Below are 25,650 nucleotides of genomic sequence, written 5' to 3' on the forward strand. Positions count from 1 at the left end.
ACGGGGGCGGCAGGCCCCGCCCCGCGGCGGCAGGCCCCGCCCCGCGGCGCGGCCATCTTGGGGAGGACGCCGGGGGCCTGGGGCGTGGAGCCCCGCCTGCCGTGGTTCCGCGCCCCCCGCGCCGCCCCCCGACGGGAGCCTTCCGCGTCCAGCTGCCGGAGCCGCCCCCACCGCCGCCCCCGCGGGAGCTTCCTCCGAAAGGCCGCGGCCTATTCGGGGGTCCTCGTCTCTACAGACGTCCCGCAGATGTGCCCGTCGTCCCGGCGGTCAGAGAGCCGTGAACCGAGACGTCCGCGCGGGGACCGGGACTCGAGGCTGCTAGGGCGGGAGACACGGCTCTCAGTGTCTCCTAGGCGTCTTGGAGGAACCGGTATGAGAGAAAAGAACGCTTGTTTCTCAGGAAGGCGGCGTGGTTCAGATGTGTGGTCATTAATCCCCGTGGCCCCGGAGTCCAGGGCTGCCCAGGTCGCGGTGCGCGCCGGAACAGAAGGCATCCCCGACAGGGGCATAAAAGTAAAACATTTCAATGGGTACCTTTAACCCAGTATCTCCAAAGTTAGGTCTACTTAATGAGTCTTTTTTTTTTTTTTTTTTTTAAGGATTTTATTTTTGAGTAATCTCCACACCCAAGTGGGGCTTGAGCTTAACGGCCGAGGTCGGGCGTCGCCAGCTCTACCCATGGAGTCCGCCGGCCCCGGAGACCGCTTCATGGTACTTGCTTACAGCCCGCCTCGGTTCGGGACCGCGTCTCCAGAGGTCAGCGCCGCCTGCGGCCCCGCCGCCTCATCCCGGAGCTCACGCAGAGTTGGAGCCTGTCAGTTTAAGCATGTCACGTTCACCCAGTCCTTCCTCTGTACATCTCTTCACACGATCCTGGTCACTCTAATTCCCTTTGCTCCTCCCACCACTGACTTGCCGCCCAGCACCTTTCAACTCGGGTACAAACCGACAGGCTACTTCACATTTTTTTTCTTAGAGAGCTGAGCAAGTGGGACACGCGGGGTGTTGCGAGGGAGAGAACCTTTACCAGGCTCCATGCCCAGCACAGAGCCTGACGCAAGGCTCCACCCCAGGACCCTGAGATCAAGCATGACCGGAGCCGAAATCAAGACTTGGACGCTTAACTGACTGAGCCACACAGGTGCCCCTGTGTTTTTAAGAAAACATCTTAAAAACTATAGATACCTCATCAGATCTAAAGGATGTACCCACAATCTAGGAGATACGTTATTATGACATCAGCAGGGGGTCTTCATTTAATAGATTTCATTTAATAGGTCAGTTGTCTTCTTTGACTTCTAAGGTCAACCTCCTTTCATTCCCCATATTCTAAGTGTGTGTGGCTCCCAAGAAGGCATCAGAAGAGTGACTTAAAATTTCAAGTTAGTAAGGATAGTGGTGCCAAGATTGGGCACTGGTGTCATAGAATTGACACACACTGAATCTTGGATTCCTCACTAAACTGTGATCTTGGGTAAGTTACTGAAGTTCTCAATTTTTCATTTATAAAATGGAGTCATTCCCTTCTGAGGTGCAGTGGTGATCAATCAAGACAGCATGTGCAACACACTTAGCAGAGTGCTACCCCAAAGCAAGTGCAAAGTTTCAATCAATGTTAGTTCCTCCACCCTGCTAATCTATTCAGTCTACATATCTACATAGAGGCGTTTCTCTGTAAAGGTAACTTGGGGAGAGACCAGCATGAGTAAGACAGGCTTTTTTTTTTATGGTGGATTTGTTTCTAAGATGCTTTTCTATAACCTTAAGAAAATGAAGTAAAGATAAAAAGATCAAGGTGACCCTAGTCTCATTTCACATTTTTCAATGTCTTTCCTTCTCAGCTATGCTTTTGAATGAATCGGATTCTACTTTTTTCTTAGTTTTTTAGTAATCTTCTCTTCCACACTCTGGGACATCATCTAATTTAACACTTTCCTACTAGTCCTTGAAAAATGAAGGTCCACAATCACTTCATCACCTGTACTATCTTCAAATTGCTCCAACAGTTGGCAAGGGCAAAGAGGGAAAGAGATTAAAAAGCCAAATACCCAGAAGAACAGATTTTATAAAGAATTTTATAAAAAAATTATACTTTTACCATAAATGTCATCAAGCGTTTAAAACATTCACCTGTCATCTGAGGCCATGAATAATGAGAAAAACATTCATGGATTTAAAAACTGCTTTCTTCTGAGTTTACTGTGATTCTTTTGGGGGATTAAAAAAAGATAAATAGAAAATTATAGTTGCCTGATTACTTGGCTCTAAAGAGAAGCGGAGAGATAATGCCCATGTCCCAGTTTAAATGAATTGAGGTAGAGAAGCCATGACAACAGTCGCTTAGCAAACATACTGTCACATTTGGCTTTTGGTTTGTTTGTTTTTTTTTCACATTTGGCTTTTGAAATGTGAATACAGATTCTGGAATCAGAGACCTGGGGAAGACCTTTAGAGATCATTTGATCTTTCATATAGAAAGAATGACATTTAAACCATCCCAAACAACATAGAATCTCCCCCATTTCTGAAGACAGAGAAGAAAATGTTATCCATGCTAATCCCTGGATTTATTTTCTATTTGCACACAACTACTGATTTCAAATTTTAGCCAATCTTAGGTGAAATTTTTAAAAATACTCTATTTTGCAAACTAATTTCCTCTTCATTGGTCTCAGAGGAGCTTGAGAAGACCTAGCCAACTCTTATGCAATTTTTATAAATGTAAAGTCATTAAATTCCCCTTCTGCCTTTTATGGGGTCAACCTATGGGCTTTGTTTTTTACTTTTTAAATTTTGGTTTTAACATGTTTTGCTAGCCTCCTCTTAAAAATTTTCCCCCCCAAATCGGAGCCCAGAACTGGGAATTCCTTTTAAGAGGGCCACCATACCTGCTTATTTGTACATATGACATTTCCATAGATGTATGCATTCTCCATACATATTGGCTGCCTTCCAATATTGTTCCCTTTTCCCTCTCTGCGCTGTGCAATATGAAATCTTATCATCACATTTCTTTGACTTCCTACTTAGTGGTACCCACTTAAATAACTGTGTGCTTTCTAGGCTGTTTCCCCAAATGACTGAAAACATACATGCCAGGCCCACTGCTAACCCCCTCACATGAAGGATTTCATTTAATCTATTCAACCCATTTTATAGATGAAGAAACTGAAGTTCAGAGAGGTTAAATAATTTAAGACCATATACATAGGAGGCCACCTGGGTAGCTCAGTTGAGCCCCTGCCTTTGGCCTAGGGCGTGATCTTGGGGTCCTGGAATCAAGTCCCACATCGAGGTCCCTGCATGGAGCCTGCCTCTCTGTGTCTCTCATGAATAAATAAATAGAATCTTAAAAAAAAAAAAAAAAAAAAAAGGACCATATACATAGGAAGTGGTAGAGCTGGGATCTGTATCATGGCAGTTTAACCCCAGGAACTACATTCTTACCTATTCTAAGTTCATATTATTTGTGTAGTGGCTTTCAAACCAATAGAGGAAATTTGAGACACCATTAAAAATCTGAGAAAGGCACCTGGGTGGCCTAGTGGTTGACGATCTACCTTTGGCTCAGGTCGTGATCCTGGGGTTTTGGGATTGAGTCCCGCATCAGGCTTCCTGTGGGGAGCCTGCTTCTCCTTCCACCTACGTCTCTGCCTCTCTGTTGTCTCTCATGAATAAGTAAGTAAAATCTTAAAAACAAAAAACCCCACAAAATCCGAGAAAGCTGGGCTAGGGTTACAACATTTGGCAAATAAATTAATACAGGATATTCAGTTAAATGTGTGGGTCACATGAAAACATAATTTTTCAGTATGTCTCATGCAATATCTGAGACAGATACAACTTTTAGACAGAAACAACTTTTAGTTGTTTCTTTTTTTTTTTTAAGATTTTTATTTATTTATTCAAAGAGACAGAGAGAGAGAGAGAAGAGAGAGAAGAGAGAGAGAGAGAGAGGTAGAGACACAGGCAGAGGGAGAAGAAGGCATCATACAGAGAGCCTGACGTGGGATTTGATCCAGGGTCTCCAGGATCAAGCCCTGGGCTGCAGGCAGCACTAAACTGCTGCGCCACCATGGCTGCCCCAAGTTAGTTGTTTCTATGAAATTCAGATTGAACCAAGCATCATGTATTTTATTTGGCAGCCTTACACTGGGCAGCTTACCAGAGCAGAGATGGACTTTTTTACTTAATTGATATAAAAATGAGTTTTGGGTCAACTGAAAGGATCTCTACCCTAGAGGGTAATTGCAGAAGTGAATGGATTCTTTAAAATAATCAATTTCCATAACACCTATCAAGAATCATGCCATGTTTACAAATTAATAATTTATTGTTTCTACATTGATAATGGGGATATTCATCAGAATATATTTTTAGGGTCATCTTGTACTTAACTCACTGCAGAGGGATGTTTTATTTCTTTTTATCACCTATCCTAATATTAGCTATTGCTGAATTTCTCTTTAATAAAAAAGTAGATGCAAAGACTTTATTTAGCAAGACTGAAAATAAAACTAAGATATAAATTCTCACCTTTAGTATTGTCTAAAACAATTCCTGCAGCTATCAACACACCCAAGGTAATTAGTCCAGCATATGAGAGTGATTAATAAAACATTTTGCAGTTACAAAGGGGGTCAATTAAACTCTCGAGGCTTTGAAAGTAGAGTTAGTCTGACTAGTCAATCACCAGTTTACACAAAAACAGAAATAAAAAGAAATGGAAATACAAACAGAAACTGATTGGCTATTACCTCTTTTCTAAGGAAGCAATAGAAACAGTGGCTCAAACCCTACTGAATAGAACTAAAGAAGTAGCAGTTAAGTTCACAGACACAGAGCAGCCACTAGCCAACACAAAGGTTTATTCTCAACTGAGGATTGAGGTTTATCTTCAAACTTAAATTGATCAGATTGCTAGTAAATACTTGATCTCATTTTCACAACTTACTCTCTGTAAATGGCAAAGTTATCAGTGCTGAAAGATACACAGGCTTATAGAAATTACAACAAACTATTTAGAAAACAACTTTTTTTTTGGGTCAACACATTGCCAAAATTCTTTAAATTATTTTTTTCCCTCCTTCAACTTGATATGACCACAGATTCCTTCAAATTTTAGGCTTATAAAAATTATTAACAAACTTTGGCTTCCTTGCAAATATTCTGTCCTTATATTAAAAAAGTGATTAAAAACAGTACTGAGTATGAACCATTTCTGTGAAGTTTAATGAGAAACATTCAACCAAGGTGACTTTTCCTTGAAAAAAATCCTACAAAAACTGAATTTTATAAACAGTTACTTATTTTGATAGAAGTTCCATTTACAAATAGCAGCCATGACTTTATTGCCTACAAAAGTGTAGGCTGTCACATTTTACATGTTTAGAATTCAAATGTTTTAAGATCAGATTTTCCAGTAAGTGCTGAAGACACAAAGTCACACAGACTGGTTAGTTGTCCCATGCTAAGGAAACTGCTGACTTCCATGATTTTACTATTCAGGCAGATACAGATAACCAGTGAATTTAAACTCAGGGATACTACAACATATTTTTTGTTCAAAGAGGAAGCAACATTAGCATTGATGGGGTCAGGGGCAGCAGGATTTAATTTTATTGAGGCTCTTGTGGTTAAAGTGTATCTAGTGCAAGGGACAAGCTATCAGAGGATGTTAGTATTAGGCTTTCAAGTGAATAACCTGAGCAAACGTGCTTTACAGAAGCTGAGATATCCTTACTTTTTATTCAATTGAAGTAGTATTTTCTGAGGCCTAGGCAACAAGGCTCAGAGGAGAGGGAGCAGACAAATATGTAAATTGGGGATGCTGGACATCATGTGTCATGTTGCTCCTAACAAGTGATTAATGGCATTGAGACGCGAGGAGCGGGGAGTGTATCTTAATAATAGATACCCTATGTTGGCCTTGGGGGACTGTCTTCTGCAAGCACTTCTGAGCATGTTAAAATCCATCATTCCTATGAACAGTTGGTTGCTTGCACTAAGTGTGACCAGGACCAGTGGTTTGAAATTCTAAGTCCCAGATATTTGAACAGAGAAGGGCAACAGTTGAACGAAGAGGAGTTAACATTTTGTTTCTACTTAAGCAGGTTGAATACTCCCCAAACTCTTGACAGTCCTGGTGCTACTCGGGAGCAAGCTGGGCCGAATTCTGGGGCCACTCAATAAACCAGAAGTCTGGGCATGGGACTAAAAATGAGGTGGGGGATCTGTGCCAGAAAGTATCATTCATAGTATCACTGAGGGAAAAGGGGTACAGTGGTAGGTTTTTTTTTTTTTTTGGTGGTGATGGTGTGGTGGGGGGCAGCTAATAGCAAGGCCAAATCCTAGGCCGGTTTGTCATGGAGAATACCAATATGCTTGCAAGTTAAATGGAGATAACCCAACAATGTGGTACACAACTCACAATCTACATAAGCTGGACACCACTATCCCATTCACTCCAATTTCAGGATATAAGAAAACCTTTCTCTCATGTTTCTCCTCCTCCATCCCAAACCTCCCAGAGTGATGTAAATTTTCCTAATTAGAAATGGGAAAAAAGAAAAACCTAAAACATTGGAACAGATTTTGATGCAGCCCTTCTAACACAGGGACCTGGGCATGAACTCTTGACGTGTACCCTCACAGCTGTCTCTGGAGATCTGGCATTCAATCTGACGCCTGTGTGGCGGTTGGTGCCCTAGATTTAAAAAAAAATGTGCTATTTAGTGGGCTCCCTTTTTTATCACTGTCAGACCATCAGCATAAGCTCTGAGCAGTAAGACTAGGAGATCTTTCAGGTGACCTTCCTCTGCTCCCAAAGGAGCTCTTCAACATAGAATCTCCACAATAAGATGCTAGATCTCAAGGAACATATGTAGTTTGCCAGGCAGGTATCATGGTGTCTGAGAGATGGAAGATCTCACTTCAGCAGCTAGTAAGACACTTGGGTTATTTGTTCCTATCTTCCTAATGCTGAGTGGAATCAATGAACAGATTCGAGAGGGGGGAAAACCCCCCCAAAACCCCAAATCACAGAACAAGTGAAAAGTTTTAAGAGTTATGTGGTGGTGCCCAAACCCTGTCACAGGAATGTAGTCAAAAACCACCGCTCTTTGAGCCCTGGGGCAAGGAGAGTAGCGTGTAGAAAAGCTTGCAAAACCTAGCACCAGTCCTTCCTTATGAGGACTCGACAAAGCGCGCTTCTGAAGTAACTCACATATGCAGACAAAAATACCAGCAAAGCCAAACGTTCTCTGCAGCTGTTCTCCCCAGCTCTGCTGGCAGACTCACAAGTACACAGTTGCTCAGTTTCTGAGTCTCACCCACAGGCATCTCCTACCTTAGAGGCAGGGGTGAGAAAATTGGACCACAATTTCCCAAATCAGGGAAAGGAAATCACCCCAAGGCCACGCCCTCTCCTCCCACTCTGTAATGATCAAATCCCTACTTAAGCCAGCTTCAAAAGGCTAAAATTAGTGTCTGGAAGTCAAAGGTCAAACCCACGGTTCACCAATCTTAACAGAAATCATCTAACCTGCTTACCTGAATAAGACCCCAAATCATCAATCCCTGCCCTCCCTTCCCAGGAAGGGGAATAGATTTAAATCCATTTCTTCTTTTTTCACCACAGAATGTGGAAGAGAGTCAAAGCAGGTAGTGTGGGAGGGAGGAGCATCCTGGTTCATTTAAAAAATAAAGATCTTTTTAAATGTCATCCGAGGCTGTATACAAAAAACTTTCAATTCTCCTCAGGATCTGCATCCAAGGACTCATCATCCAAAATCAGCTTGTCTGCTAGCCCCTCAAACTGCTTGCCCAGACTGCCTGCAGAGTCCACGAACATGTTCGGGATGTCTTTGCCAAAGTAAATCTTGCTGTTGGAAGCAATGGCTCTGTACTTCATCAGCTGCAGATATTCAGGGGTCAGCTTCAGCTGTAAGAAACAAAGGAGAGAAGACTAGGTGGAGCCAGATTCAAGAAAACTCTGGGTGGTACCCTTCGCTTTTTACAAGGAGAGGAGTTCTGTCAAAGAAAGGTGCCCTCTCTACTCTTTCCGGCCTCTCTGTTCTATTAGTGACAGGGTACTAATGGGTTTGCGAGGTTATAGCTGCCAGTTTTCAGAGTTTCTGTGTTTCACACAATTAAACTTCTGTCGAGGCTTGGCTAAGGGAAGGGGCAACACCTGTCCTGCTCAGCACACTGCCATCACTTCTGGCCAGGAGGGGCTTCGGTGGTGGTGGTGGCCGTGGGACATCGGGAGCTCTCAAACAACATTAGCCCCACACCTAACATACCCCCTCTTTACCAGGCAGTACTGGGCTTTACCTTGTTGGCTTCGGCGAGCTTCATGGCAGTGTAGCACTCCGCATCAGCCTTTGCCTTCTCCCGGGCCAGAAAGGCAGCATCTGAGGGCAAGAATGCAGTGAGTGCAGCACAGAGGTCACCAGACCACTGGGCCCTGGGGACTCCCCCCAATTGCTTGTGCTACCATGGGGAGGTGCTCTTTTTCCTTTGTGCTTTGGTTCTCTCTTCTGTGAAATGGGGAAAGAGGCATCTGCCCTCTTTCACAAGTCGTTATGAAAATCAACCACGACAAAGGGGTGCTTGGATGGCATCTCCCTGTGGTGGGGGCTGACTACAAGCACGTCTGTTGCCGTGCCCAGCAGCATCTTTGGTGGCAGTCTTGAGAAAACACTGCCGCCAAGAGACACTTCCTGTTTCCACATGCTTACTCCTCTTCCTCTCCCCGTCTGGGAGGACAGGGGTGCAGCCTGGTCCCCACGTGCATTTTCAGAGCTCTCCACCTCATCCCTCTAGTGCTGCAGGGCAGAAGCGCAAGGAGCCCACAGGCGGCTGCACCCACAACTGAATGCCACCAACAGAAAACAGCTCGGTCCCTCTCCAACTTCATTGCCCTTTTGTCCCCCATCAGTCATTTCAAAAAGGTTCTAGGTAACAGTGCTTAAGCTGGCACGACGCTAAATAAGAGATATACATGCCATGGTCCAGACTGACACCCGTCTGGAAGAAGAGCTATTTCAACTTCGACTATGCATGCAATACACTTCCTTAATCTGCGGAGACTAGCTTTTTCTGTCAGGCTGAAGCAAAATGTTTGCTACTTGCTCACTTGCCTTGGGAATGAGGCCAGCCTCCTGTGAGTAGTATTTGTAGCAAAGAGCCTGGGAAGAGCCGCCAGCCGTGGGTGGGTGCTGGCTGCACACTCTCCGCATGACCCTGGGTGGAAAGAGTGTGCAGCCTGGCTGGGGTGTTGACTGCATGCGGCCCATTCAAGTGGCCTTAGCACCTGCTTGCGGGTTTTTATAAGAAATACAAATGTGTTGTTCTGCTAAGAGCTCCCAACTAAAGAGCCCCTGACCTGTAAACTAACTCCTGACTGGCCCCCTCACTGGGCCCCCACAGACCCTGAGAGTCCCCGTAGTGAGTACAAGTGGACAGAGCAGTGCTCTGGGCTCTGAGGTCCCAGTTTGAGTCCTAGAATTTGCCTGATTTAAGGCACCACATGAAGGAGAAGGTGAGTGGCAGGAATGAGCTGAGGGCTTAGGGGCAGGGAACTGAAAGTGAATAATACACAGAAAAGCCAGCAAAGATGACACTTGAGATGTTTCTTTCACACCTGCCTGGGTATCCACTGCAGGGGATGCTGAGCGCAGATTCAGGCCACAGCTGTGGTGTTTATAGACTTGCAAAGGGGCTAGGGAAGGCACAGGGGCCTCACCTCTTCCTTTGCTTCCTTTGCTTCCAACGCCCTGAGACCCTTGCCAGACAGCAAGGGACTGAGACGATTTCTTTTCCTTGGGCCTAACACGAGCAAGTTTGGCCACACTCAGTGGACATCTGCTGGATGAGTGAATGCCCTCTGAAGTGGAAAACTGATTGCCAGCCTAGCCCTTATTCCCCCCAAACTCAACTCAAAGCACAGAGAAAAAGTGATTTTCTAAAGAAATCATCACATCTTAGAACAAAGATGAAAGAGTGAAGGAAAAGGCTCTCCCACCACCTTGCCACAAGATAGGGTCTGAGGAAAACTCCAGCATTCACTTCACCTGTGCTCACCTTCAATTTCAGAAATCTTCTTCTCGGTCTCCTTCTCCATCACCTTCTGCCCATAGGTGATTTCTGCGACCTGGGCCACTTTTTCTGCCTCTACAGTAATGAAATTGAGAAAAGGCTCAGAGCACTGGTATTTCAAAAGCTGGACTGAGTTCCACCTTTCCTGAGTCCCTGATGCAGGGCGGTGGGGAAGCTCAGAGGGAGAACCTCAGAGGGGAACTGCGGTGGGCACACGTGGGCTGTGCCAGTGTGCACGGTATGATGACACCAGCACAAGACAGTGAACGGGGAGACCTGGGCCCTCTGGCAAAAGTGGGGAGCAAGCCCTAACCTCCCTCCTAAGTCACAAGAGTATTTCTCCCCAAGGGATAGTCTAAAGAATAAGATAAGAGTTTCTTCCTGCCATGTCACCTTGGGAAGCAGTAGTAGTTAATAATCTAGTGTAGTGGTTATGAACCAAGTTCTGGACAGAGTCCCTGGGTTTGAACCCTGTTTCTACCACTTACTTGCCATGTGACATTGTGCACCTTATTTAACCCTCTGGTCTTCGGTTCAATAAAATGAGGTTAACGATAGTACCTACCTTACCTCATGGCTGGGAGAAGTGAGGTACTTCATATTTACATGTGCTTAGAAAAAAGTACATGACTCGTGATAAGTGCTCAATAGGTGCTGGCCATTATTACTATCCATTAAGAATTAACATGAAAATTTCCGTTCATTTCAGAGATAATGGGGAGACTCAAAACTCACTGCCCCTGGCCATGATCTGACGACTTCAGCTTTGTTTCTGGGCGTATGAATGCCCCTCTTGTACCTGGCAAGGGTTTGGAGGACCTGGCAGCTTCCTGCCACCACACCCCCGCCCCCAACCTTTGCCCTGAAAGGAGGTCACAGAACCACATTCAGACCGATGAGGGCCTTCTTCCGCTCCGTCTCAGCCTCCTTCTCCACCACCTTCTGTTTCTGGGCTGCAATGAGAAGTTTCGTCTTCTCACTTTCCCTGAAGGGAAAAAAGGTATGCAGCTGTGAGGCTGCCATGGAAAAAGCTTCCCAGGACCTTCACTGTCCCCCGGAGAAGCCAAACTTTGCTGCAGAGAGGCAAACTGTGAGTTCTTACTCTCTCCTGGAAGGCTGTTGAATGTCCCAAGTAAAAGCAGATCTGTTGCAGACAGTAACATGGCTCTCTTTCTGCTCCAAAATAACTCATTTGTGGGAAATAAAGCATAATTTACCTTGGTAAAATGCACCTGCCTGCTCACTTAACCACCCTTCCCTCCCATCTTCTTTGGCATGAGCCATGAAACACAAACAATGCCCCCTGGCCCTTTTAAAAGCATCACTGCTTGAAAGGGCTTCTCCTGTGGCTCTCAATCACCGCTATGGAGTCCAGGTGATTGTCCAACACACTAGCTCCATCTAACTGAGCAATGGGCTATAAAGAAGACTCAAGAAGGGGAATAAACACCTGGTACAGCTTTGGTTCACACTGGGATGGGATGGGGTGTGGGGGAGAGTGGGGGGCATAGCTTGGGTGGAGGGAAAACTCACATCAACTCGTAGTTTCTGCGGATCGCCTCAGGTATATTGGGTTTTGTCACCCGCACAGCCTGGAGAAGGATAAAAATAGCACTGGATGGGAAGGTGAGGGTGGTAAGGGACATAAGCAGTTCCCACTTGCCCTTGGTTTTCCTGCAAAGAAAGGACATCCCTTGCGGGGGGTGGATGGGTACAGAATCCATCTTCCGCAGGAGGTTCTCCACTGTGGCAATGCTTACTTGGATGACAAGCCCGGGGGCCATGGAGGTCAGGTCCTGCTGTAGAGCCAGCTTGAGGTTTTCATCAATCTGATCTGGAATCAAGACAGACAGAAAAGGTTGTCGTTACACTTTTTAGGCAGGATGGAGGAAAGTATGGGGGTAGAGTACAAACTAAAACACATGCTCAAGAATGCACCTGACAGGCAAAAGGTCTTTCTGAGGCTGTGTGCTTATCAGAACCCAGAAATCTAAAGATTCCCTGCACATCTTTCAAAACAACACACCTCTACATTAGCTGGATGTGAGAGTAAACTTTTCTTGTGGCCTCTAGATGAAATCACCGAGGTTGCTGAAAATATCAACCTTGCCCAAAAGGAAACCGAGCTTTAAAAAGAGAAAGAACAATTCTTGCACATTTCTAGAGTCAGGCGGCAGCCTTTCCCTAGACAACAGCAGCTAAAGAGAAGGCAGGCACCCCATTTTCGAGAGGAAGGTGGAGTGGCTATGGTAGGTATTTTGAAGAGACCCAAACACAAGAAATGCAGTCATTTTAGAAGTTTCTAAAAGAAAAACAGATGCTGACGTCAACAAAAGCCCCAAGGAAGACTATTTCCATTAAGAACTCCCTCAAATAACACAGGAGGAAAATGAAAATTTACGGTTCTGGAAACGAGCCTGAGTCTTCTGATGTGTCGTTTGCTTTGGCCCTGATTGCTCTGTCTGGAATGCACGTGAGAGTCGTTTCATAGGCAAGTGTAGGAAGAGCTCTGACTGGTGCCCAACCCCCTCACCCCTGCCCGCTGTGATCCTGCAGCACCAGAGCTTCCCTCTCAGCTGGAACCTTCTCTTTCTGACCCCCTGCCTGCCAGGTCCTCGGTAAGATCCTTGGCGACACTGAGAAGACTCCACAAAACCAGGCTGGGACATTCGACTGAATCACCTCCTTCACTGTCAGCTGCCACCTGCTTTAAGTGGCTTCTTGGTCACTTGTGCCCAAACAGGAACCTCTGAGGAACCGCAAATGGTTCTTTAATAGATGATCTTTAATAGATGCCCAGACCAGACTGAGGCCCATGGAAGTTCAGCAATGTGCTCAAGCTAGTTCGTAGCCAAATAATACACTGTTTAATTACTATGCCTTAATTTTTAGGGCTTAAAACAACACTATCCTCGACTGTTATCTCAGTAAGCAAGGGATTTTAACGTTCTCATGCACTGGATATCCTCTCACAAGCCTCTTAGCACAAGGGAGAAATGGCCTCACAAAGTAGCACCTCAGACCTGATACATGTTTAACAATTTGACAGCTGTAAATAAACATTACATTTCAGATTTTCTATTTTAAAGGGGATACCAACCAAACTTTGAGACATTCTGTGCCTTCCCTAAGTTAATAACAAATAGTCATTTATTAGACCAAATTACATCTGAGTTAAAGCAGCCGGATGCCTGTGGTCCTGGGCTCATAACTTTCTAGGAAAATCTGGAAGAAATATTTTGCTAGGTGCTTTATTACCAAAGTAATATTGGTAATAAGTTGTTTGTTTATACATTATAGTTATATAGATAAATCCAGATTAGGTTATGTTACACAAAAAGGTTGATGCAGATCAACTTCTGAACAAGAACTATGTAATGTTTTTTATAAAATGGGCAAGCGGATGCATCCATGTAAGCACTGATGAGAATCACACAGTAATGTGGGAAGTCAGGGCTGTGAGTCCTGAGAGGGGAGAACTAGTGGAAAACTTCCCATATTTCAGGAATCGGATTAGAGACGTGAATTCCTCCTTTATATACACAGATTCTAAGCAAGACAGTGTTTGCTTGCAAAACTTAGAGAAAAAAAATTCAAAGCAAATACATTTTTCCAGCATCTCTGTACAAGAAGCTTCACTAAGCTACTAAATTTATTTCTCAGGCAGTAAGAAGTTTCTTTTTTTTTTTGTTAGCTTTTTTAAAGCTTTTTTTTTTTTTTTTTTTAAGATTTTATTTATTTGTTCATCAGAGATACAGAGAAAGAGGCAGAGACACAGGCAGAGGGAAAAGCAGGCTCCCTACAGGGAGCCTGATGTGGGAGTTGATCCTTCCTGGGATCACTCCCTGAGTCAAAGGCAGATGCTCAACCACTGAGCCACCCAGGTGCCCCTTAAAAATTTTTTTTTTAAGTTATCTTCATATCCAACATGGGGCTCAAATTCATGATTCTGAGATCAAGAGCTGCATGCTTCACCAACTGAGCTGGCCAGGTACCCCGACAGGAAGAAGTTTTCTAATGCAAAAGAATCTCATAGTTTCATTTTTTCATGGAAATTAGAGTCCTTTGTCTTTTGTTGTTTCAAATGCTTTAAAATATTCATTTAAAAGTTCTAAAACAATGGCTAGAGAAATCTAATGCTATTTTATAAAATGCTTTCAGTTTGAGGTTAAAAAAAAAATAGCAAATTGGGGCACCTGGGTGGCTCAGCAGTTGAGTCTCTGCCTTGGGCTCAGGATGTGATCCTGGGATCCAGGATTGGGTCTCCGCATTGGGCTCCCTGCGCGGAGCCTGCTTCTCCCTCTGCTTGCGTCTCTGCCTCTCTCTCTGTGTCTCTCATGAATACTTTTTTTTTTTTTTTTTTTTTTAAGATTTTGCCTTTTTACACAGGCAGAGGGAGAAGCAGGCTCCATGCAGGGAACCTAACGTGGGACTTGATCACAGGTCTCCAGGATCACAACCTGGGCCAAAGGTGGCACTAAACCACTGAGCCACCAGGGCTGCCCCTGAATAAATAAATTTTTAAAAAATAGCAAATTAATGAAATTTTTCTTCAAAACACATTGAATCCAACCCTGTACAGTGAATTTAGACTCACTTTCTACTGCAGAAAAATTAAAAGTGATTCTGATGATTTCTCAAATTGGAAACACAGTGCAACAGGCTAATGGAGATCGCTGGCAGTACCGGGGTTCCTCCTCCTGTCTACTCTGTGAAATGTTCTATCAGGGTCCTTTTGAATGAAGATTCTTGGGAAAAGTCACTGTCCCGTCTTAATATCCAGAATAGTTCTAGTACCATTTACTTTTAGCACTGGCCACTAGAAAACTTCTGGCAGCAAGCGCCAAAATACATAAACACTAAAAACCACCGAAGATCTGTAACAATACTGAACTGTTTCTTTGCTTGCTGCTAAAGTCAGGCTATGTTGACTCTGACTGGCAAAAAGGTCAAAAAGTGTTTACTTAAAACATATGGATTCTCTTAAGTGTTTTCCTATTCATTTCTACCTGTATAGGCTTAAAGAAACTAGGAACTTTAAGAAGTTATGGTCCCTGTCCCACTTCTAGAATTAAATGTGAAGCCTACCATCCTCCTCACCTTTCCTGGGTGCCCTTCATTCAGCGTGGCGTACGGAGAAGCACTCTGAAGCAAGAGCCAGGGGAGGCAGGTTCTAGCCTCATTCCTGCTACCAACTAGCTTTGCAATGTTCTCTGTGGGCCTCAGTCCCCTTATCTGAAGATGAGGCTGTTGGGCTGGATAATCTCTAAGGTTCTTCTAGAACAGACCCTATCTTCATTGCAGAAGGCTGTTTCAGGGACAGTAGGAACACCCTGCCTTCCAGTCCTCTGATCTGGGCCAGGAGTTCTCTAGTCCACCGTGATCCCCATGCCCAAAGCTCACCTGCTTTCACAACCTTATGCCACTGTCATCAACGTTTTCTAGGAATTCCGCATGTAACCTGTTCCTGAGCACCAGGTTCTCTGACATTTCCTGTTCCCCTGAACCCATCCTCCCCTAGCATAGCTCAGAAGCAGGCGGTGGGGGAAACAGCTGCTGAGGCCTGCTGCGGCCACCAGAGGCCTTCTTACCAAAGAGCTCAATGTAGACCTCCTGAAGCGTGTGCACACTGCAGAACTGGTTCAGTTCATGGTGGATCTTGTTGAAGATGAGGGCCTTGTCGTAGTCAGCAGTATAGTTCTTCACTATGTCATACACTGTGAGGGAAGGAGGGATTGCGGAGTAAGAAAAGGCAGGACTCTCTTGCTCAGACCCACCCAGCAGCTCTCCCTGCCGGCGGGTTCGGGGACATGCTAGGCAAAGTAAGCTGAAGGTGAAGGTCAACTGGAAAAATGTACCTGCATTGGGGACCAAGAAGTTCACCACTTCAATTCGGTCAAAGTAGATCATTACACCACCACTGTTGGGGGAAGAATGAACAAAGAGGTCACCAGTAGGCTCTGGAATATAGTGCAGTCTCTGGGTGATGGCATAAGGTGTGTGACTTGGCAGCAAAGGAGCAGCAGAGTTCATGGGAGGCCAGAAGCCAGGATGGATCTCCAAGTAGGAATCTTCTGAGCTTAGAGAAAGAACACAATCTCCCAGAAAACCACACCTCCTGGGGTGCCTGGGTGGCTCAGTCAGTTAACTGTCTGCCTTGGGCTCCAGCTGGAGTCCTGAGCCCTGCATCAGGCTTCCTGCTCAGCGGGGAGTCTGCTTCTTCCTCTTAGTCTGCCCCTTCCTCCTGCTCATACTCACTCTTGTGCATTCTGTCTCAAATAAGTAAAAAATAAAATCTTAAAAAAAACAAACAAACAAACCACACTTCCTAAAAATATCTCCATGAGGAGAAAAGTGAAACTTCTGGGGTGCCACTAAGAAAAGAATAGTTTATATCTTTTGAATCTGCAATGCCTTTTGATTAAAGCAATCAACTGAAGGGAAATGTCAAGGAATTCTCAGAGCTTAGAAGGCCACAGTGGAATTTTATGGTCACCATTTCTCACTTTGTCTTCACCATGACTTTGGTTCAGCACTTCCCCTTCCCTGCAAATATTCATTATAGATAATTTTAAGCAGACAGAAATATTGAAAAAATAGTACATCTACTGTCCATACACAAACACCTATATTGAGCAATTAACAATTTTACCTTACAGATCTGCATTTTCATGCTGAACATTTCAAAGTTCCAGTCATGATACTCTTCCCCCTTAAAATATCAGTAAGCAACACTCACCAAGGAATAATGACATTCTCCTATGTAGTCTAACTCTGTTCCCAAACCTAAGAAAATTAGCAATAATTCCTTAACAGCGTCTAATACCCAGTCCTTATTCCAGTCTCCCCAATTTTCCTGTTATGGGCTGAATTGTGTGCCCTTCAAAAATCAACTTGCTGAAATTCTAAATAAAACCCCCATGTGACTGTATTGAGATAGGGCCTTAAGGTAGTAATTAAGGCTCCATGAAGCCATAGGTGGGGCCCTAACCTGATCGGCCTGGTAAAGGCAAAGAGGCAGACACCAGAGATTTTCTCTCTGTGTGCATGGAGGAAAGGCCACGTGAGGACACGGCATAGTGGCCATCTGCAAGCGAGGAAAAGAGGCTTCACTAGAAACCAACTTTGCTGGCACCTTGGACTCTGAGTTTCTACTCAGTCTGTGGCACTCTCTTATGGCCACCCGAGCTGACAGTCCCCCTGTGTCTTTCATAGATGGTATTCTTGAACCAGGTTCTAATTAAGGCTTATCATTGCTTTGTTAATGTCTTTCATGTCTCCTTTACAACCCAAAGCTCCTCCTTGTGATGCAATCAGGCCATTTGTCCTGTGTGATGCCCTAATCCTGGATTTGCCCTCCTTGAATGTTTCCCTGTGGTGGTGTTTGTTACTCTATTCCTTTTTTCTTTTCTTAAAGATTTTATTTATTTATTCATAAGAGACACACAGAGAGGGGCAGAGACATAGGCAGAGGGAGAAGCAGGCTCCCTGTGAGGAGTCTGATGCAGGACTTGATCCCAGGACCCCAGGATCACGCCCTGAGCTAAGGGTAGATGCTCAACCACTGAGCCACCCAGGTATCTCTCTTACTTTATTCCAATTTAGATCTTTACTTTCCAATCAGACTACCAGACTGGTGTTCTTTCCAATCAGACTACCAGACTGGTGTCCAGACCCCCCAAGGTCACCCTCCACCTTTACGACATTCTCCATAGCTGGTTATGCTAAATGTACCTTCTTCTATCAAGTCATTTATCTGCTAAAAGCTTCTGGTGGATCTTCACGTGTCACAGAAAAAGCCAAAACTTAGCACAGCATTTAAGGCCCTCCCAAACCTGTCTACCTTCTGTGATTTTCCCTACTGCACTGCACTGCCTAGTCACATTGGCACCTAGCGAGCCAGAAGGCAGGGAACTTGGTGGAACCGCCCAGAAGGAATGCTTCTCTTTTCACAGTCTATAACTGTAGCCAGATGGCCCTCCCGCTGATGCAGGCTTGACTGCTTCACTCCAGGCACCTTACCTAGTTCCGCATGGCACGTTCTTCACCTCATCTGTCTGCAGTGTGGTCTAGAAATAGAAGAGACATAAAAGGATGTAAGATGGGCAGTGCTGAGCAAAGTAACTTAGTTTTGGAATCCCAAATGGCCTGGTCTTTGAGGTTAACTGGGTTGAGCTTTGCCCTTGTTAAACATGAACACTCAGCCTAATCTTTATTTACACAGAGTGTGAGGCCCAGACGAACAAAGGTACGTAAGCCCAGCTTCACTGTAAGTGAATCATCACATGAAAAAGCTGAGTAAAAATGGTTTAGTGAAAACAACCCTGGATTAGGAGGCTTAAGACCCGTCTTTACCTCTGCTATCTTCCTTTACTAGTCTCAAAACAAGAGGATTCTGTATTTAACCTGGCTCAACCGCTTCTAAGAATTACTGTTAGACTCCTGAGATCCTGGGCATAAATGCACTCTGAAAACCATCAAGCACAGGAAATGGCAGAAGAAATGAACGGAGAATGCTGATGAGGTGCTCCAGGATATTTTCCTGGGTCAGTTTAAAAGTCATTTTCTAAATCTCCTTAACCCTTGTAGCTGGACATACTTCAAAGATGGCTAGTCTAACTTAGCCAGGCTTTAGATCTATCATAACTAATCCTACTCCTCCTTCAAATGTCATTTCCCTTCACCAAGTCCAACTTTCCTTTCCCCTAACCCCCCAAATTATGTTTACATCTATGAAGTTCAAATAAGAACCAGCAAAATTACTGTGTTTCATTTCCATTTATCTTGGTAGCCTGTGATTTAAATACACAGACACACACATCCTACTTCACCTTCTATACATTCGGAACTGATTCTTCTCTGGCTCTACCTTGAAGTGAAAAAATAATTCCCAGCTGGGAGTGATGGGCCAATGCAATGACCCATTCAGCTATTTCAACAGTCAAATAAAGCTCTAGAGTATGTGGTTCATGGAGCCTCATTCTTTATATATATATATATATATATATATATATATATATATATATATACACACACAAACACACACACACATATATATGTACATATACATAAACATATATATCTACAGGACATAGATCCTATCAAGGAATCCTGTATATATGATTCCTTGAAAAGGCATTATACTCATGTAATGGGAAATAATTCCAAATCATGTGTTGGTAAACACCCCAAACCTGCAGTGGCTCAAACACACCCTACACACCGAGTTTACCTGCACAGACTTATATGAGGTGATGAAAGGAAGCATGAGATGGAAACCTGGGCCGCTGGTAGAAGTCAGGAGGGCTCCACCTCTGCAGAGGAGGAAGAGAGAAACAGTTTAGCAAGAGGTATTGATCACAGCAATACTATTTGCACTGACCTTCTCTATAGTCCCATACATGTTTCATACAGTGACACGTGCCTGAGCCATGTCCACAGACCCCTTCCTCTCAGCTTGACCCTCATATTATAGGAAGCCTGATAGTAAAACATAAAACCATTATTCATGCTTTTGCAGCAGAAAAATAGGCACATGGGCTAGGTGGAATGAAGACAGCAGGATCTCCGGCAATCCTTAACAGATGAGAAGTTTCACTTGGTCATATCCATTGAGTTTGCGGCAATCCATGGGGGCGGTTAAGTCCAGTAATACAATTATCCAATCAACTGCAGTAATGTTGGGAGTCCAGGGGCACGAACAAGCAAAAGAATAATTTTCAGAATGCTTTAAAAAACATATACATACTTTTTTTGGGCAGAATTATCTTTATAACCAAGTTATGTGTAAAGGGTAACAAAATTAATGCCTTTTTTGGGGACATATGAGCAGAATGTGGGGAGAAATAAAGCAGAGAGTGGAGCCCAATGAGGCTTCCAGAACTTGCTATTGGCAGTCCAGGAATAGGCATCTTGGGCATATATAAAGAGGAATTCATAAAGACTTAAAGCAAAAGACTTGGTCATGGAGGTTACTGGAAGGAAAGCAACCCAAGATTTAGAAGTGCTTCTTTGCTTTGTATTATAAAGAAAAAAATACACTATTTTTTTTTTTTCAAAAAAGAGAGTAACAAAATAGACAAGTGATACAACAGGTTCCTTTCTTGTAAGAACTACTATCCTAGGGTTTGCCTTGACAGATATATGTCAATCTGCAGGATTCTTTTTTCTTGAAATGTTAATTTTAATGAGTGGGTACAAACTAGTGGAGCAGGCCAGCTCCTCAAGTTGCCATCATGAACTGGTGCTCACTGGAGGTAACTTTGTGGCACCAGGATGCCTGCAAGGGATATAGGAGAAAACAATGTTTCAGGGATGATCTGCAAGCACTGGTTTCCTTCAGATTTTGTCTCTAAATCTCTATACACATTTATGGTTCACCATCCATGGCATCGATGTAAGATTAAGTTTTATAAATGTATATGAGTGTGGGTGTACACCTGTTTCCATGGTCACTGACACAACAGCTCAATCTAAAAGACTCCTCTACTCAATATTCACAGATATCCAATAGAATCGGCCAGTGACTAGGAAAGTCACTTAACAGGAAGTTGCCAGCTTCTTCCTGTCTCTTCCTTACCTGTAATACACCCCAATATGTCCCTCTTCTATCTTGTGCACAGCTGAGAAGAGAGATGCACAAAAGAAACTGGTAGCCACAGCCACAACTGCTCCCAACTGAGCCATCAGCGAACCTGTATCCTAGGGAAAAAGACGCAGGGAAATGTGTGTGGCCCGACATGCAGGAGAAAAGCCGCGACAGGAAGAGCCCCTCACTAAGCTGAGCTTCCTGGAAGTGGCTCAGACCCAGCCTGTTGAAGCCTGAACACAAGGCTACGCCAACTGGCCTCATCCTGGCTCTCAGGCAGCGTTCCCACTCCTTCCTTCACTGTGGGATTATATTCCCTACCTCCTTGAGGAGGCAGTGGCTCCAGAGACAGCCGGGCCGAGAGAGAAGCGGAGCCAACTGGGCAGCGTTCAGAACACAGCCTTCCCTTCCTGGGGACACGAATGTGCTGTCACTGGAGTCACTCCTACTAGTAAAAGGGAAGAGAGGCAGCTGCAGTAGGTTGCCCAAATTACAGAGGATGTCAAGCGACAGGCAGTTGTGGCTATGTAATTCTGGTCAGAGAATTGCCTGCCCGTCCTAATTGCCTGCCACTCCAAAGGAAACCATTATTTACTCCTTTCAGATGCTGGGGCGACAGAGGCAGCATGTGAGCAGAGTTGCACGGTGGGGTTCTCTGGCCTTCCGTCCACCTTCCCAGTTATTCCTTCGGCTCTAAGCAGGGGAGGGCTCTGAATACACCCGCCCGTACACTCGACTGGCACTTTGCACCCGACGGGCCCCCAAGCCCAGGGTCAGAGCAGAAGAGGGCTCCCCAGGGTGGGAAGACTGGGATCGCGGGTCCCAGTGAGCGCCAGCGCCAGGAGGACGGACAGCTGGCGTCCAGACTCATTTCCCGGGCCCTGAAGGATCTGGAAAGACGATGGCAACGGAAGAAGTTCCCAGTCAGGCGGCCCGGGGGCCCCCGCGCGGGGCGTGGATCCTGCCTCCCGGGGCTAACAGGACTCGGGCTCGGACATCTGCAAGGCGCTTCTTTTACCGTGACGGACTCCAGCTACCGATCTGCAGCTGCGTCCTGTCTGCAATGCCCCCCTCCCCTCCCCGCCCCTTCCCTGCCCTCCCCCGACAGAGGGTCGCGCGTCCCAAGCGCTCTGGGGCTCGCGGGGAAGGGACGGAACAGAAAGGGATGGCTTTCTCGGTCCTGACGGAGGGGGGTGGCTCGGCCCGGGGCCCGGGAGGACCGCTCAGAAGCTCCGGCCGGGAGCCGCAGCTAGGCCCAGCGCGCACTAAGGGGCGGGGGCCGCGTACCAGGCTGTCCCTCCAGGCGCTCCGTACCCGTCCGAACCCCAGGGCAACCGTAGAAACCGCCACGCCCTCCACACGCTACTTCCTTCCGGGCCCGTCGCTCTGATGACGCCATTAGTTCACGCGAGAAGAGCCCCCACCCTTAGTGCGTCAGCCCCGCCCCCGCGCTCCGACCTGTCAGAGTCCGCGCATGGGCAGCAGGCGGCGCCCGCGGCTGGGTCCGGCGGGTCAGGACCCGGGTTTAGGCTTCCCGGGTGGGGACGGTGCGCAGCCGCCTGGAGGGTGGGTGACGCGGGGGAGAACGCTAGTGGCCGCGGTGCTGAGTGACTGAGGGTGTCGCTTTCCGAAGTTCCAACTTCGGAATTTGCTCCGGATCCCTCCCCGCCCCCCCCCCCCGCCCCCCGCGTGTGTTGTTTTTCGGAGCAGGTACCAGCGAGCTGCAGCCCTTCTCGCCCTCTGCTCGCGCTTTTCTACGGCGCGGCGGAACCTAGCACATCTTTTAGAGCGTGCATTAGCACCATGACCTCGTTCATCAACAAACAGTCCCTATTTGGGATTGCCCTTTATGCTTTTTTTTTTTAGGATCCTTGGCCTTTGAGGTCCTCACGGCACTATGTCAACAGCTGAAGAAGGAATTATTCCAGTTTTAGCAGAATCTTGAGCTCAGTGAGGCGCGAGGGTGACAGTGGATGAAAGCCTCCTTGGCGCTTCCTTAACCATCAGGAGCTTAACTGCCTTTGTAACACCGGCCAGCTTACTCCGCCCCCGGGCAGGACTGTAAGCTCCTTGAGGGCAGGGGCTGCGTCTGCACTTCCCGTGCTCAGTAAGTGCACACTGGAGGCACAGTGGCGTCAGGAGCAGGATCCTGACCTCGAGTGTTCTGGTCTGAGGGCTTCACATTGTCCGCAGCCTTGGCTGTTCAGCAGCAGCACGCTGGGGCATTTCTAATTCAGCTGCTGAAGTTATTTTTGTTTGCAGGAGAGAAAGTGCACTTAATTGCAGCCCTCAGTAAATGAAAAGCTTTTACACAGAGAAGATGGCAAGATGGTGGTGGTAGACAGATTTAGGACACAGGGAAAGGAAAGCATAGGTTTTCCAGGCGTATCTGCTTGGAATTCACCCTGGGTTTGCTCTGGATGAGTCTGTGCTGGGATGCCTTGGCATTGAATGGTGAAGCCCACACGTGGCTGCCTGGTGCTGCTGCCTGGGCACTCGGTGTGCCCACCTCGGTCAATGAGGGCTCTTGTCTTAGCCTGTGGCTACAAATCCCCCCTCCTCCCAGCTGGTCAATCTCCTGATGGATCCTTTCGGGACCTAAAGGCTTTTTGTCTAGGGGCTCAGTGACATAATTCAGCTGGTCGCACTTAATACGTTTATTTAATAGTTGAGTGAATGAGTCAGAAAAATGGAAATATTGAGGTTTATCAGCCCAAGCGATGGGCCTTCATGTGCAGCATCAAGGATTTGAATTAGTTGTAATTTAAGAATTTCCTGACTGTTAAACTTTGGCATGAACTATGAGTGGAAGTTGTGGGATTCTGTTCTCAAGAAGCTTTTTGCCAGGCCTGAGCTATTTAACTGTGGCATTGCCTAGAGGCTGGGGATGAACTTCAGTAGATGGTCTAGCATTTCTGAAAATCATTTTCTGAAGGCCCCCTGTGATTTTTCTGACAATATCCAGCATTATCAAGCAGCAGGTAAGCCTGTGATGATTTGTTTAACAAAAGTGTTTAAAAACCCATTTTTAAAAAACAACTTGTGGTAAAAGAGTTGTGGTTAAGTGTAGATACTCCACAGTCAGACTGCTGAATTTGAATCCTACCCCTTCACTCCACTCCACGCCTCCTGTTAGCTGTGTGACCTTGGAAAATGAATTAATCTATCTGTGCACCAGTTTCTTTATCTATAAAATGGGGGCAATAATAGTATGAAACTTCTAGGACTGTTGTAAGCAATAAATGGCTGATGAAGGAAAGCACTTACACAATGAGATAACACTTCACACCTATCAGAATGGCTAGACTCAAAAAGACAAGAAATAACAGGTGCTGGCCAGGATGTGGTGAAAAGGGAACCCTCTTGTGCTGTTGTTAGGAATGTAAATTGGTATGACCACAGTGGAAAGCAATATGGAGGTTTCTCAAAAAATTAAAAGTAGAAATACCATATGATCCAGTAATTCCATTACTGGATATTTATCCAAAGAAAATGAAAACACTAATTTGAAAAGATACATGCACCACTATGTTTATTACAGCATTATTTACGATAGCCACGATGTGGAAGCAGCCCAAGTGTCCATCCCTGGATGAATGGTAGTGGTGTATGTGGGGTATATATATATATATACACAATGAAACGTTATTCAGCCATAAAACACAATGAAGTTTTGCCACTGTAACAACATGGATGGACCTAGTGGGTATTATGGTAAGTGAAATAAGTCAGACAGAAAAAGACAAATACCATATGATTTCACTTATATGTGAATCTAGAAACAACAAATGAACAAACAAGCAAAACACCAGGCTCTTAAATACAGAGAACAAACTGGTACTTTCCAGAAAGGAAGTAGGTGGGTGGATAGGTGAAATAGGCAAAAGGGATTAAGAGGCACAAACTTCCAGTTATAAAATAATTAAGTCATGAAGATGTAAAGTACAGCATAGGGAATATGGTCAATAATATTGTAATTATGTTGTTTGGTGACAGATGGTGACTACACTTATCATAGTGAGCACTGACTCATGTACAGAATTGTTAGATCACTGTTGTGGACATGAGACTAATATGACATTGTATATCACCTATACTTCAAGAAAAAAAGCACACACAATGTTTGGCACATTTTAAGTCTACAATAATGTTAGCTGTTGCTGCTTTAAATAGCAAATTCCTGTAACATGTTCTTGTCTGTTTGTGGATTTGGATTATTAATGTGACAGAAGGTGAGGGAAGGATAAGCTTAAAGTTATGTGGTATTGAGTAATAACCAAATGAAGGCTTATCAAAAGGAGAGATAAGGGACTCTGAAATTCTACTTCAACAGATATTTATTTACAATACAAATTTCGAAGCATTATCTAGTGCTTTCCACGTACCAGGCCCTATGCCATTCTCATTTTATATGATCTTGAGGTCAGCCCTTTGAGATCAACTCCATTTTAGAGGAGGAAGTTAAAGCTTGGAGAAGTCAAGGGATTGCCCAAGACCACAAAACTTGTATATTGCAAAGCAGAATCCATGTGATCCCAAGTCTATTTCTTCCTTATAGTAAATGAATGGGAAAATAATGATTCAACTTAAAACACACACACACGCGCACACACACGCGCACACACACACACACACAGAGTTAGCACATTTATCTCACATGTAACCTTTTAGGAATGTAGACCAGTGGTGAGAAATTGCAAAACTTTAAATTGGACCAGTTTATTTTGCAGTTGTGGGTTGGAGCAGGATAAAACGTAGTCTCACCCCAACCACCCACATCTCGCTCTCTCTGGATAGCTGTTTGTTTGATCCTCTTACTAAGCTTGTTGGTGAGAGAGCCACTCCAAAGAGAGAAGAGACTCCCTTTTTGCACAGTTAGAGCAAAATTATTAATAACCAGGTTGGCCCCAAAGGAACCAGGCAACTCTTAAAATCTTGGGTTTCATCTGTAGTACAAGATT

At 45.1% G+C, this 25,650-nt stretch overlaps 1 protein-coding gene and 1 long non-coding RNA gene across 9 annotated transcripts; one reads left to right on the forward strand and one right to left on the reverse strand.

The window, feature by feature from the left end:
- The first annotated feature begins 64 nt into the window (after nt 1–64).
- Nucleotides 65–1,799, forward strand: LOC112916121 (uncharacterized). The gene is made up of 2 exons (XR_012002560.1): nt 65–513; nt 600–1,799. It is a non-coding gene; the product is annotated as an uncharacterized lncRNA (long non-coding RNA).
- Nucleotides 1,800–4,848: 3,049 nt separating this feature from the next.
- On the reverse strand, nt 4,849–22,098 carry ERLIN2 (ER lipid raft associated 2). 8 transcript variants are annotated; one of them, XM_072763528.1, is made up of 13 exons: nt 21,977–22,071; nt 21,011–21,134; nt 20,681–20,802; nt 19,334–19,415; nt 18,124–18,170; nt 15,960–16,021; nt 15,693–15,818; nt 11,862–11,935; nt 11,635–11,693; nt 10,995–11,086; nt 10,087–10,176; nt 8,335–8,414; nt 4,849–7,942 (listed from the first exon to the last, which is right to left on the reverse strand). In XM_072763528.1, the coding sequence occupies exons 3-13, from the start codon at nt 20,785–20,787 to the stop codon at nt 7,748–7,750; spliced, it is 1,014 nt and encodes a 337-aa protein (XP_072619629.1). In that variant the 5' UTR covers nt 20,788–20,802; nt 21,011–21,134; nt 21,977–22,071; the 3' UTR covers nt 4,849–7,747. The 8 variants fall into 8 exon arrangements, with proteins under 8 accessions (XP_072619629.1, XP_025849369.1, XP_025849370.1 ...); XM_025993584.2 differs by having other exon boundaries at nt 21,285–21,991; XM_025993585.2 differs by having other exon boundaries at nt 21,011–21,137; nt 21,285–21,987.
- Between the last annotated feature and the right edge of the window lie 3,552 nt (nt 22,099–25,650).

The sequence above is a fragment of the Vulpes vulpes genome, chromosome 7 (genome assembly GCF_048418805.1).
Source record: "Vulpes vulpes isolate BD-2025 chromosome 7, VulVul3, whole genome shotgun sequence".
Taxonomy (NCBI): Eukaryota; Metazoa; Chordata; class Mammalia; order Carnivora; family Canidae; genus Vulpes; species Vulpes vulpes.

Coding starts and splice junctions, on each gene's coding strand:
- ERLIN2 (XM_025993583.2), bottom strand. CDS start 21,317: ATGCTGCCTCTGTCGCCCCAGCATCTGAAAGGA. Junction 11,694..11,861: donor CCCCCGGGCTTGTCATCCAA/GTAAGCATTGCC, acceptor ATCCTTCTCCAG/GCTGTGCGGGTGACAAAACC. Junction 11,087..11,634: donor CGCAGAAACTACGAGTTGAT/GTGAGTTTTCCC, acceptor TTTTCCCTTCAG/GGAAAGTGAGAAGACGAAAC.